Source organism: Sebastes fasciatus, chromosome 23 (assembly GCF_043250625.1).
Source record: "Sebastes fasciatus isolate fSebFas1 chromosome 23, fSebFas1.pri, whole genome shotgun sequence".
In the NCBI taxonomy this organism is placed as follows: Eukaryota; Metazoa; Chordata; class Actinopteri; order Perciformes; family Sebastidae; genus Sebastes; species Sebastes fasciatus.
Genome location: NC_133817.1, coordinates 5971150 through 5985181, shown reverse-complemented (window position 1 = coordinate 5985181; position 14032 = coordinate 5971150). Strand labels below are relative to the sequence as shown.

The window sequence follows — 14032 nt, the reverse complement described above, 5'->3', positions numbered from 1 at the left end:
TACAGAAGCAGAGAAGGGATTTCCAGCACAACTTCACCTACTTCCAAGGTGCATGGAGATGGGAGTCTGAAGAGGTAAAACTCCAGCAACTCCAGTAGTATGCAGATCACCTGTATTGTTAGACCAACATGTTTCAGCTTATTGCCTTCATCAGGGTCATCATACAACACACAAACAAATTTGAAAATATAAAACCCTAACCCTCACAGGTACTGCATTTAGCAAAAAAAAACCAAAACAATTGATTCCTGTAATGGCAATTTTCATATCTGCAGTTAACACTGTACCTTTAAATAATCTCAGGGCCTCACATGTTCAACTTTGTCACCATAAGACAGTGACCCGACGGTTTTATCTCTTTTGGAGTACACAGTGAGTTTGAAAATAAATGGTACAGAGAGGGCCTTGATAGGGACAAACTCAAGCTTGACTGGCTGTTTGAGTGACTCTGCCTGACACACTTTTTCAGTCTCTATTTCAGATACCACACTCTGATCCCAATGTCTCATTGATCAAATCGAAGGATGAAAGGTGGCAAGATTTGGGACCTTAGACTAAAAGGTGTAATGATGCTACAGGTTGGGAGAAAACAGCGGACCCCAAAGTTGATTTTCACAAGGTCTCTGATTCTCTGCTGTGGTAGACGCAGTCAGATCGATTGAACTCCTCTCAGACACAGAATGGAAACTGACAAATTTTGCCCTCACACCTGTCGTTGACTTGGAAAAAGGGATTTTTCAGCATCCCAGTCGACCCAGACAGCCAGTTTTGGTTCACATTTTCTTTTGAGAAAAAAATGTACAAATTTACGCGTCTTCGTCGAGGATTTTCTGAGTCCCCAACGAATCCCCAACCATCTTTAATGCAGCATTAAAGGAAAACCTGGAGAAAACACATTGCAATCTTTTTTTATCTTTTTTATCTTTTTTATTTTTCATTTTTATTTTCATTCCTATGCCTTTGTTATTTTTTCATTATCTTATATGTGTTACAGAGTACACTTGTTAAATTGATTATGCATTATTCCTTGTACTAAAGCTATGATTGCCTCTTTGATCAAATCTACTGTTGGACAATATGTACATACACCACAGCTGGAGAAAGGCATTCCTGACCTTTTTCCACCTCCAGTGTGGACGCCACCATTTTATGATGATATTGTCTGAGATAGTTTAATTCCTTCTTTCTCATATACTTAAATCAAAATCACATAGTATCTTCACACTTTGATTTTGTGTATTACAATGGTGCTAGTAGTAATCAGATATGTTAATTATTAAAGTGAGCATTGAATGCTCAAAGGGGGAATGTAATGGCAATTTTCATATCTGCAGTTAACACTGTACCTTTAAATAATCTCAGGTCCTCACATGTTGAACGTTGTCACCATAAGACAGTGACCAGATGGTTTTGCCTTCTGTAACTGTAAACAACAGATTGCTGAAATACTTGTGATGTCTAGTGATGCTCTTTTGTCTGCTGTGTGCTGATGCATTGATACACTTTTTATCCTTCTCTTCTTTGCACTTATCTATGTGTTATGCTTTAGTATGTATAAATACTGACTACTCTTGTGTTCGGGTCTCACTTGCCACAGTCCACTCAGGTGGCTGAGCTCGTGAGTCCATCTGCAGATGCTTTTCTTATTAATATATGCTTTTTTATTAAATTTATTTGAAAGACAAGTTGTTACCTTGGTTTGTCTTGTTTTAACAGAAACTGCCACCACATTCCTTAGGTTTTCTAGTTTGATACCAGTATCTTCACTCTAGCTTTAAAACTGAGCCCACTCATACTCATACTCATAAAACACTGCTATATAACAAAAATAAAACAAGTCACTACAACAATCTGTCAACACCATTACCACCCAGCTTACCTCTGTCACCGCCAAAATGAAAACTATGAAGGAAACAATTCTGGACTTACAAAGACGCAGTATGAAGGACAGTCTAGTTTTCTACTTTTACTTTTCTTGATGGATAATTGTACCCGTGATCTCTCTCTCTCTCTCTCTCTCTCTCTCTCTTACACCACATTTAGAAACTGCAGTTTGAAGCTCAACCCTCCTATGGTTTAGTAGAAGAGGTCACATCCTGTTGATTTGTTTTACTACATTTGATCTCTCTCTCTCTCTCTCTCTCGCTCTCTCTCTCTCAATTTCAATTCAATTCAAATGGCTTTATTGGCATGACGTAACACTGCACATGTTGCCAAAGCATATTCAAATGATGATTTTTTTTTTACAATAATTACATTCATTAACATCGATTAAATAAAATAAAATACAAAATAATTTCAATCAATTAATTCGAACAATGATATAAAAAAGGAATGATACAAATTTACAAACAAACAAACAACAACAAGGTACAGACAGCTGTCCCCGTCCCTGTCCCCCAGTTCATGTCCCTGTCCCTCAGTTGATGGCAGGCAGCAACATAGACTGCTACCAGCTCACAGATCCTAGTGTCCTCCCCAGTAGGACAGATAACTTCTCTTCACCTGAGAGCTGTAGAAAATGTTTAGTTCTGAAATAATTTTTTTGAAAATGTATATCCCTGATTTCTTGATATTTCTCACATCTGGTGAGGAAGTGTAGCTCTGTTTCAAGCTCACCCAGGCTGCAGTGAGAGCACAGCCGTTGCTCAACAGGGAGCCAGGTCTTCCTGTGTCGCCCCTGTTCTATGGCGAGGCTGTGCTCACTCAGTCTGTACTTTGTCAAGGTTTTTCTTAAATGTAGATCAGTAACCATGCTCAAATAGTCTGCTATGGTGTACTGTCGATTTAGAGCCAGATAGCACTGCATTCTCTCTCTCTCTCTCTCTCTCTCTCTCTCTCTCTCAAAATTTGAACATTACAAACAAAAACATCAGGTTAAACAACAAGGCGGTCAGCTCAAACGAACGAAATATGGACTCAATGATCAATATCCACGTGAAATCATGATGCGTCGCAAAGAACTATTTCCAATCCGTAAACAAATGATGAAAGAAGGCATGTTCTTTCCCCCCGAAACCAGACTTCATTTACTTTTCTATCATTTTAAGCATCTTCCGGGTTTTCCTGTTGAATAAAAGGACGCAGCCAAGTGACTCTCACCTGTTACCTGTCGGCGGGTAACACTTCAGTTCAGCATGCAGTGGTGATCCAGCGAGCAGCTTGTTGTTCCAAATAAAATCTGAATCAAATGGGATTGAACGAACCCTACTGACTATTCTGATTCTAACTGATCACAGAGACACACCTGAGCAGGGATGGATTGTTTCTCTGTTTGTTGTTTGTCAGCTTCGGGCTGAGAGGCGAAATGTGATACACCCACCCAGGTAACCACACCTGTGTACCTGAATAAAATAGTTGAACAGTTGCCACTTCTGTTCAGTGCTTTAAAACAAATACTTGACAGGACTAAACGAGGAAGATAAAACATATAACAGGTAAAACACACAGAGTTATAAAGCAAATAAAACAGGTAAAGTAGATGTAATAAATAAATATAAACAGAAGTGTTACACTAGAAGTATAAAATATAAAAATAGATGTAATGTAATCAGAGGTAATTGCAATTGTAAAACAGGTAGGGTAGATGTAATAAATAAATAAATGTAAACAAAGGTAGTTGCACTTGAGGTGTATATATACAGTATATATTGCATCAACAAATTTATTTTACATTCAATATATATAAATATATATATATATATATATTTATATATATATATGTTTTAAATACAGTACATACATTTGTGGATTTATATTCCATTTATTTAAAATAAGAAATATTTGTGTGTGCATCAGAAATATATTTATGAACCTTGTTTTTTTTTTTATATGTAGATTTTTATTTTTGTTTTACATGTATATACACAACATATTAAAAATATTTTTGTGGAGGGAGTAATTTCTATAAAAATCACAAAATACATTTGTAAATCCTTCGCCGTGCATTCATTAATATTGAGACTGATCTGACTCCATAACTTTTTATCCTGAGCCACATTGAAACACACACAGAAACCTGACTTATATTAAACATTTCAAACAGGGTCCACCCTTCAAACATTCTCACCAAAACCAAGTTCTTCCTGCAGAACGTTCTTGTTACATAGCACAAAGATCAAGACAGAGACAGCCAGAAAGAGGAAGATGGAGCCGTACTCCCTTGTTATACAAGCTGTGGCCTTCATGATCAGGGATTAGTCTTCATCTCTGGCTGCAGCATACTATGACCACTTCCTCTGGTACTGGATTAAAAAATAAAAACAAAAGGGGTAACTGACACCTTGTTGTGCTAAAAAAATAATACTTGTTAAAACTTGATAATGAAATCATCTCTATAAAAATAGTGATAGACATGTCCAACTTGATAGACATGTCCAACTTTCAATCATGATATCAAAAAATATATGTTTTTACTTTCATTACAGAGCAGAGTAGGAAGTATCGGCACAACTTCACCTACTTCTACTAAGAGGTAAAACTCCAGCAACATTTGTAGTATGCAGAGCAAATCATTTGAAATTATAAATGACAACCAATCATATGAATCCATCCACACATCAGCCAATGGGGCACACATAGATGGGTCGGATAGATGGTCATGTGGCTTCAGGCCAATCACATTCCCAAACCGAGAGGTGAGAGGAGTGCCCAGTAAAGGACATGGGTGACATCACATTTGGTCCATAAAGAAGAAAAGTGCATCTAACAGGCAGTAGGAGGTGAATTTGATTCCCTTTTGTTGTTTTGTTGTCACAGTTTTGTTGCTAAATGATATGAAAAATGAGCGGTAAATCACCTGTTTCATCAGCCATAACAAAAATTGTATAAATATAAAAGCCAGAAGGAATGCTTGTATCATGTGCTATAAATGTTTTGCCTTCTATTTTGTTATTATCTGGGGATCGTGAATGTCAGAGTTTATTGCGATGAGTTTTTGACATCATCCTCTGGGGATCACGAATGCCAAAAATTAATTGCAAGTGGTCATTTTATTAGTCTGTGTATTTAGTTGGGCAAGTTCTAATTGTTCTTTCAGGTCAGCTAGTATTGGCCATGTTTCATGTTGTCCGGAGAGGAAGACAAACATTCGCACGTTATGGGAATATCCGAGAAGACGCTGACACCAGAAACAGCTGTTAAATATCCGCTACCTCAGAATTTATTCGGCAAATGCGTTTCCATATCCCATTTAGTGCATCAACTCTTTATTACTAAAGGCAAAAACCACCTCAAGCGAGCGTAAAAACTTTTTCTTTGCTATTGAGGTCGATTACCAAATTTTGCCGTTTCCATACAGCTTTTCTAATGCGAATAAAAATATGTGAATGGAAACATGGCTAATGATGGAGGTTTTACATTTAATGTTATTACCTTGGAAACTACTTCTGATGGGGTCCACATTAAAAGCTGATTTTATAGCTTATGGTTATGACATTTTCAACGTGTTGCTTCCCTTTGAAGATCGTTGCTCCTTCAGTCCCACCAAAAGTGATTAAAACTTTGACTTTCATTTCCTCCACCATCTGCTTTCAGTACAAACTCTGTCTAAGCTCTGTTTTCTGTGAAACAACAGCACCCTCTTCCTGTTTTGTTGTGTAAAGCACCCAGGGATGGTCTCATTTGTAATGTGTCTAGATTAATGATGTGTTGATCTACACATAAAATGCTACACATGCCAGCTTTAAAGTGAGAAAACATTGAAAGATGAAATAACACATTTTCGTCTTTTATATGAAAAGATGTGATATGTTGCTGTTAATGTCCTGTGTGTTAAGTTTCGCTTTAACGTTGCAATCAGCTGTTCGTTTGTGTCCCGTGTTTATAACGTTCAGTGTCATTTTCACTGTACAAACGTAGTAGTTTTAAGCCCAACAATATAGTTTATTCCTAAACTAAACTAAAGGGTTTAGTTGCCTAAACCTAAAGTGATACTGAGGGTAACTATAGTGGTTTTGATGCCAAACATAAGGGGTGTGACGACAACGCCAAGGGGCGTGATGCCAATGCCAAAGGGCATGACGCCAATGCCAAGGGGCGTGACGCCAATGCCAAGGGGCGTTACAAAGCATTTTAAAGCATTTTAAACTTCCTTAAATGGTTTCCAACTTTGTCCAAAGGTGATGCCATCCGCGGTGCCTATCCATGCATTGACCAGAATGGCTTCGGCTTCAGCACCGTCGACCGCGACAGCGACGGCTGCTCCCCATGCATCTTTGGAGACATTGCATAAACGGATTGCGCCTCTTCAGACGGTGGTGGCTGGTGGTACAGCAGCTGCGGATCTGCCAGTCTGCACGGCGACTGGCATCCAGCTGGTAATCACATCGGTTGGGGGTCAGGCCTCCACTGGCATACCTGGAAATCTCCTGCACCTTACTCCGTGAAGGCCACCAGAATGATGATCAAGTCTGAGTGAGAGGACCCAACCCATTAATGCTCCTAATGGCATTTGCAAGATTCCACCGTGCCCAAAGAAAAATATGACAAAAAGTTGTTTTTTTTAAAGTTACCTACTGTATCTTTAATGATGGATGCAAGAGCTAAATCATATTTTTTACTTTGTTATTTTTTATGTTTGCTTAGGATTTTGACTGATTTTATGAATGAAAGTCTATATAGAGCACAGCTCGCAAAGTCTAAGTCCATTTATTTCATTATGAAACAACTGAATATAAATAAATTTCATTAAATGCTTTTGTTTGCAGAACCCCTTGTTTTGTCTAAACATTTTTTATTCCTGTTAGAACATCACACCATGGGATTAACAGTGAAAACACTTCACAGAGGGATCATATTCATACTAATAATATATGAGAATTTTAAGAAAAATAATCTCCATTCATATGATTATTCCCGTTTCATTTTACATATAGGTTTTTTATACAGTATATAAAGAAATGCTAAAAAGTACAACTTCCCACCAACCCACAGCCAAAAGCAGAACTCTGTTAACATTTCCTGCAGTATTAATGATTCTGTAACAGCAACATCTTTAAATTACATGTAATTTAACAGTGTATCATCAATACTCTGAACGTCATACCAAAGTTGACGTCATGCAAATATATTATTGTTACATCATGAAAATAGTCTGTTTCTGTTCTTTGGAGCCTCAAAACACAGACATATCTCTTGATGGAGATTTTCATTAATATGTGGCCGTTGAGGTAAAGGTAGATATTATTTAATATTAAGGCATTTCTAAAAGTGAATCCAGTTGCAGTTTTATGCTTCACTGAAACTCCCACCCTGCTGGAAAACAACAGTATCTGGTGTATAAACCACCCCAAGGGTCAATTTGAGACAGATTTGCATGTTTTTGTAAAACCAAAATATGTATCTATTGCCAAGAAGTGAGAAGTCAATTGTTCGTTCCATTGCAACATCAGCGCCCAGCAGCAAAGCTAGGCTTCCGCCATTTTGGACTGAAAACGACTGCCGGATGCCAGTAAAACGTCCGCCTAAAAAGTGCCGTACAAAAGTAAAACAAAGTCATTTCTATTCTATTGTCATATTCTCCTGAAATGGCCTGTGTTGAACAATAAAATATTATAAATATAATAAGCGTTTTCAGTCCAAAATGGTGGCAGCAGCTGTTTGCAACCTTGGCTACACTCAGTAAGCCAGAACCAGCTGAAGTAATGCAGGCTGACAATGACAATTTTAGGTTGCCAGACAACCAGCGGAGACTCCAGAAAGTCACTGTGCTCAGCAAAGAAAAAGTCCAGCGCATTACCACAAACTGTCATTTTAGACTTTTGTTTTTGTAATAAAACAAACAAACCTAACCCTCTAACGTGTAAGTGAGCTTTAAGGACCTGACGCACCAAGCCGACGATCGGCCGTTGACCAGCTTGTGGTAGTTTTTCCGTTGTGCCCCACACCGTCGGCTCTAGTCTGCCTGTGTCGGAGGTTTTTCGGCCGATGCAGCATGTTGAATCGGCGTCTAGTCTGTGCATGTACTGCTGAAGGAATAATGCAGAACTTGGTAGAAACACAGAGATAACATGTAAACTCAACGTGTGCTTTAATCCTCACTACTTCCCCCCAACAAAACATATTCTAGCCACCCTTTTGAGGACATATGTAGGACAAGAGAACGTCAATCATATTCTTAATAATGGGAGGTTCTGGGTGGAGGTTGTGCGGCAGGTGGTGGGCCAGAACCATCTCCCAGGCGTCGATCAGATGAACATTCAGTCCTTTGAACACGGCTCTGAGCACCTTTTCACGCTGCAGCGAAAACCAGTCGCTGTTGGTTATTGTCTCGTAAAGTGTCAAAGCTTTTGGGTTTGCGGTGCGGATGACGACCAGCGTTCCTGGAGCCCTGTCCAGCAGCCGCACCACCGCCCTGCGGATGCTCTGCAGCCTCCGGATATAGATCTCCACGGGGAAAGTGCCTAAGTGAGACCAGATGCCAAAAACTACAACAGTGTTGGTACCTCCGGTTAAGCCATCTAGTTCATTGGCAATGTAACGAAGCTCGCTGGTTGGGACCTTGGAAAAGCGGATAGGAGGGCCATGGCAGCGGAACGTCACCAAGATGTTGTTTACATAGTCCAAGGCCATGAAAGGTCCAATTTGCCTCTGGCTGTGCAGGTCAAACTCCTTCAGATCTAAAAGTATTACAGAGGGAACAGAATGAGCTTCAGTGGGAACAAAATCAAACTGTTCCCCGTGGAATCCCCCGTGGATCAACTACCTGGTAGAGCTGCGTTGAGGGATTCAAACCACTGCCTGATAGTGGAGTCTCCATGCAGGTGGAGCACCTTGCCTTTCAGACACTGAATCATGGCAGCGGTGTTGAATTGGCGAACTGTGGTGCCACCTAGTGCTCGCCACACATCCTGGTAGTAATAACCAGAAGGACCAGATGTCACACTGGTGCTCTTCACCTTTGGTTGAGCTGAGAGGAAGTTAAAGGATAAGGGTGGGTTATCACATGAAAAGACCAAAACCAAGATATAAAGTGATTGTATGAACATCTTATGGACTATCCTTAGTCCTGAGGGACTAGGTACACGGCTAACGTTCATGAACAAGTACTCCATGCGCCCAGTGCTCTTCTCAAATTGGGCTGAATATGTTCCTCTAAAGGGGAACGCTACCCAAAAGAAAATTTTTGCACTTTATTTTTTCTGTCAGTTTTACTTTCATCATCTGTCGCACATTCAGTTTTTAATTATTATTGAATATTATTATCGTAGGCAGTGATGGCAGTAGTAAAAATCATGCTTTACCTTCCTTTTTTTGCAACACGGTGACACTGGCAGGTCCTGAAGCCCGAATGGAGACTTTCATGTTGACACCACTGAAGAAATGCACACATAATAAAATGTGTCTTCAACACACTACATTAACAACATGAATGCAAGAAAAGAGAACAAACATTTGAAATCAGTCAAAACTAAAAAAATCTAACTCTAAAATGGGAAACAACTGCTTGAAAGAAAAAAGAGTTGGTGGAGACCAAACTAGAGCTAAAAGGTGAATGCGTATTGGACTTTCCAGGTAGCGTTAACTCAACTGCAAATGAATGCTAATGTTCCTCCATGTCTACTAGATTTAAATAGTCCACCCTTTGCTAACACTTAAGCCATATCAACTTCATAAGATGATCATATCTCAATAGCTTGTTGTGCTGCTCCCAAGTGGCAAAAGAAATAGATGTATTATCTGTAAAACTTAATGAACTTAAAAACTTTAGATTCAATCTTAATGGCCTGTAGTTACAAAAAATCACCTTTGAAAGAGCCTCTCCTCCTTGGCCTTGATGGTTTGTTTGTATCCTCCCCTGACGTGGTCGACCCTGGCATCACAGCTCAACTTCTTTGGCTTGTAACAGAACCAAGGCTCGCCTGTACGGACGTCAGTGAAGTTGCACAGCGGCTGCTGGGTTGGACGTAGGCAGACGTTACAGACGGTAGTTACAGAGCGTGAGCCTGAGCGGAAGAGGCTCTTGAAGTAAATCCTGTCAGGCTGTTCGCTGGTGAGCCTGCGCAACACTGTGACGGCCTCACTAGGATGAACCAGCGTCACCTGATAGGATAGAGAACAAGAGTTTTCATTAAAAATCTGCAATCTGTGGCCAGTAATGAGACCTTGCTTTTGTCCGAAATGAAAAAGTTAAATTGTTTCTAAAAAGACAACATTTTTAGTGGTAAATCTGCCACCGTTATCATTTCAAACTGCGTATGTGCCATGCGAGAAGTGAAAGTTAACAGGCGTGGCAACAGTAACTAAGGGGATGGGACTTCAACAATCAATTAGAAAATTAAAACCACCTAAAGTACCATCTCATTTAGAGAAACAGTGCGTTGGATTTAGGGGGATCTATTGGCAGAAATGTTTTCATTAGAGCATAATCACCCGAAACTAAGAATTGTTGTGTTTTTTTAGCTTAGAATGAGCCCTTCATATCTACATTGTGAGTGGGTCTTATTCCAAAGAGTCCGCCATGTTGCCCAGAACAGACAAACCAAAAACTGTCTCTACAGTTGGTTGCAAATCTGCAACCTGTCCGCTAGATGCTACTAAATCCTACACACTGGAAAGTTTAACATGATAGTTTTTATCATTACCTCAACCTGCGCGTCTCCTTCCCAGAGTAAAGAGAATACAGCAGAGTAGCTCCCATTAAGATGATCCACTACTTGTCCAGCCACACCTGCACCAAGCTTCCTGTTGTGCAGCTTGGCGAGTAAGAAGTCCCCCCCAGACTTCTTGGGACGGCCCTGGAAGTCAGAAATTTGTATGATAACCTCCAGCTGATCCCCTACGTGCCACTGTCCTCCTCCCCTCCCTGGGAGAATGATGAAGGTGCTGTTAGCTGGATCACTGGTCTGCTCCAAGCAAACAGGAGCTGTTAAAGGTGGAGTTTCAGGCCAAGCAATGGAGTCTAGGATGAAGCGTTCCTCCAGAGCGTCCTTCGGGGACAGTGGCTGGAAACTGCAGAAGCTGCGATTCATGTCAGGATCAGTGGAAACTCTTGGGACCATGATGGTGGAGTCCACTTCATGCTGACATTGGCAGAGAGATGGTGACAAAGATAGATCAAACAAATGCACTGTGGTAAATTAACTAAATAAAGCAAAAGGGGCCAAGAAGGAAGATGTTTTCAATATATTTGTTGTTGCTGTTAACATTGACCTATGGGAAAGATCTGCATAACAAGGCTGCTGAATGAGAGAAGCATCCCCCGATACGTTAAACAGAAACACACTGTGTTAATAATAAGCCGACCATTTCACGGTACCGCCAGCTGAGAGGGAAAATACCATTTAACTCAAATTGCATTTCATTGCATTGAAGAACATTGCTGTTGCTGAGCCACATTGAAACGCACATTTCAAAACTATATCCACAATCCGGACTAATATTAAACTTTTCAAACACTAAAAGCAAGTCCTCACCTCCAGAAAGTTATTGTTATGTAGCACATAGATGAAGAAAAAGGCAGTCAGAAAGAGGAGGATGGCGCCGTACTCCCTTCTTGTACAAGCTCTGGCCTTCATCATCACTTATCACCATGTCTTCATCTCTGTCTGCAGCGTTGACCACTTCTTCCGGTACTGGATTAAAAAATATTTAAAAAACAAACAAACTGTTTTGTCAAAAAAACATTACTTATTAACTCAATTGTGAAAACCTCTTTCTCTATACAGTCCGGCTTTCAATCATTAGCACTAAACTAAATCCAGTCAACCAAGAAATTCCAGTGATTGATCAACCGTCAACTAAGGCCACAACCAAGGACAGGAGCCTCTCTCTCGCAGCTTAACATGACTCACTCCCATGTGACCCTGTATTCTTTGTGTCATCATGTCAATATTTGAATACATTTGGACACTGCAATCTTTTGCAATCTACACCACGCTCTGCAAAGTTACCCTTACGACATATATCTGTTTTCACTCGCATTACACAGATAAGAGATGCTCCTGTCCAAATGCCAGTGATTCTCAAAGCGGGGACCGGGGACCCCCAGGGGTCCGTGGCACTCTGTCAGGGGGTCCGTGAAATAATTTGCTATGAATTATAAAATTGTGCTGTATCATTAAAAAGTACATATCTACAGATGGGGTCCATTTGCGCCAATAAAACAAGCATATTGTGTCCATTACTACCACCCACGTTAGCTGTGTGCCAATAGAGAGTCTGATATGATTGTGACACATCACGTCATGAATCAGTCACTTCACTTAGTGCGCAACAAACAAGCCCCCACGAAGCGCGCCGGTCGTCGATCCCAACTTTTGTAGTAGCCAAACGGCGGTACTGCAACTTCCGTGTCACAACTTCCGTGATGCCATTGGGCCCAAAAAGACTTTATCCCATAGACTTACATTGGGAAAGAGACGTCTGTAACTCAGCGGATCATTTTTTTTTTTAGGTGAATCAACTTCCCAGTACGAACACTTGAATAGCCCTTATTTAAAAGATTAAGTTGTTAAAGTTGTAAAACGCACTAATAGCTGAATCAATTGTTATTTCCCATCCTCCGTTCATGTGAATGAGACCCAGACCGAGGCTGGAGCGCAAGCCGCGACGACGGCGTGATGTTGGGACCCCGTGACCGAGTCATGTGACCGAGCGGGTTTTTGCCTGTTGGGCTGCAGTTTGCCATGTTATGATTTGGGCATATTTTTTATGCTAAACGCAGTACCTGTGAGGGTTTCCTTTAAGGTACATTTGGAACCGATACAAATTGTGTGATAAATTTGCGATTAATCGCGATTAACTCTGGACAATCATGCGATTAATTTGCGATTAAATATTTTAATCGATTGACAACCCTAATAAAAATATACTGCTTGTGTTTGTTCTTGGCACACTGCTGTAGTAACAGTGATTTCACAAGATGTGCATTGGAGTTACCAAGGAATTTTCCTGGAATCCATCCGTCATACACCATGAGCGTACTCCTTCAGATGACCTGTAAACTCTCATTTGGAGAGAACACAGCGATGAAATCTTTATCTTGCTGGTTCGCAGTAAAGTTTGTTCTCTTTGTTTGACCTCCAGGTAATGGATTTGAGGGTAGTGACCACAGAAAGCTACTGCAGCAGGAATCACCGTCACGGCTAAAATGGGCAACACTATCCTGTTGATGCCTTATCTTCTTAAACACTCCCATGTGAAACAAAAAAAGCTGCCCCAATCTTATTTTAGTTTAGGAGTAAAGGCTTCACCGTGGAAGCTTTAAAATACCTAAATTGAAAATAATAAATAAAGTGAATATAGTGTCCTCAGGGTTTTCCTAACCTTCTTACTCTGACTGCCACTCTCATGTGATTTGTTAAAACAGAATATTCTTGTGAAGTATGGAAGGTTTAAAATGTCTAAATTAAAACAAATCAAACTCTGTCATAATTGAAAGAAAAATGCATGTTAAGTGACAATTATTTAAAGACAAAAAATAAACAGTTGTTTTTCATTTAACTATGACAGTAAATACAAACATAAAAAAGGAAACACATACATAACAAAGTGTATTTATTTCTTTGTTTGTTGATAATTTAGACATTTTAAGTCTTCCATACTTCACAAGAATATTCTGTTGTAGCAAATCACATGAGCGTGGCAGGCAAGAAAAGCCTGAAGGGAGTTCCCTTCACAATTGACTTATGTTCTCTCCACTCTTTATTATTCTGCTAATTTTCTCTTCTTATTTGTGGGATTTTCGCGATGATTTAACTTTAGCAACAGCAGACTTTGTTCAAAACTTTAAATTGCTTTCCACATTTCTGGACTGGATTTCAGATTTGAGTGAATATAGGCCTGTAGGCTTTGACACTTTGCTGCCTTTACCGCAAATTAAGTTATTAGCATCATAAAATCCAGTGGGAACCAACTCTCTCTCACACAGACACACACAGTCCTTTAACACACTGACTTACTGTACATATCCACATATACTGTCCTCACAAATACACTGTCCTAATACACGGTCCTCATACAGATCATACTCCTGAGAAAATCATACCCGTGAGAAAACAAATAAAAGTGAAACTGACTCACTTAAGTCTGG

General features: G+C 39.9%; 1 protein-coding gene across 1 annotated transcript; it reads right to left on the bottom strand.

Annotated features, from left to right (window-relative positions):
- Positions 1-6497: 6497 nt before the first annotated feature.
- On the bottom strand, positions 6498-11784 carry LOC141761850 (NXPE family member 3-like). Its single transcript, XM_074625487.1, has 6 exons — positions 11415-11784; positions 10584-11021; positions 9746-10041; positions 9243-9313; positions 8705-8908; positions 6498-8618 (listed from the first exon to the last, which is right to left on the bottom strand). The coding sequence occupies exons 1-6, from the start codon at positions 11517-11519 to the stop codon at positions 8065-8067; spliced, it is 1668 nt and encodes a 555-aa protein (XP_074481588.1). The 5' UTR covers positions 11520-11784; the 3' UTR covers positions 6498-8064.
- Positions 11785-14032: the final 2248 nt, after the last annotated feature.

Excerpts from the sequence above, each read along its gene's own strand:
- LOC141761850 (XM_074625487.1), bottom strand. The coding sequence starts at position 11,519 with ATGATGAAGGCCAGAGCTTGTACAAGAAGGGAGTACGGCGCCATCCTC. Across the intron at positions 11,022-11,414 it reads ATAACAATAACTTTCTGGAG|CATGAAGTGGACTCCACCAT; the intron begins GTGAGGACTTGC and ends TGCCAATGTCAG. Across the intron at positions 8,619-8,704 it reads CCTCAACGCAGCTCTACCAG|ATCTGAAGGAGTTTGACCTG; the intron begins GTAGTTGATCCA and ends TAATACTTTTAG.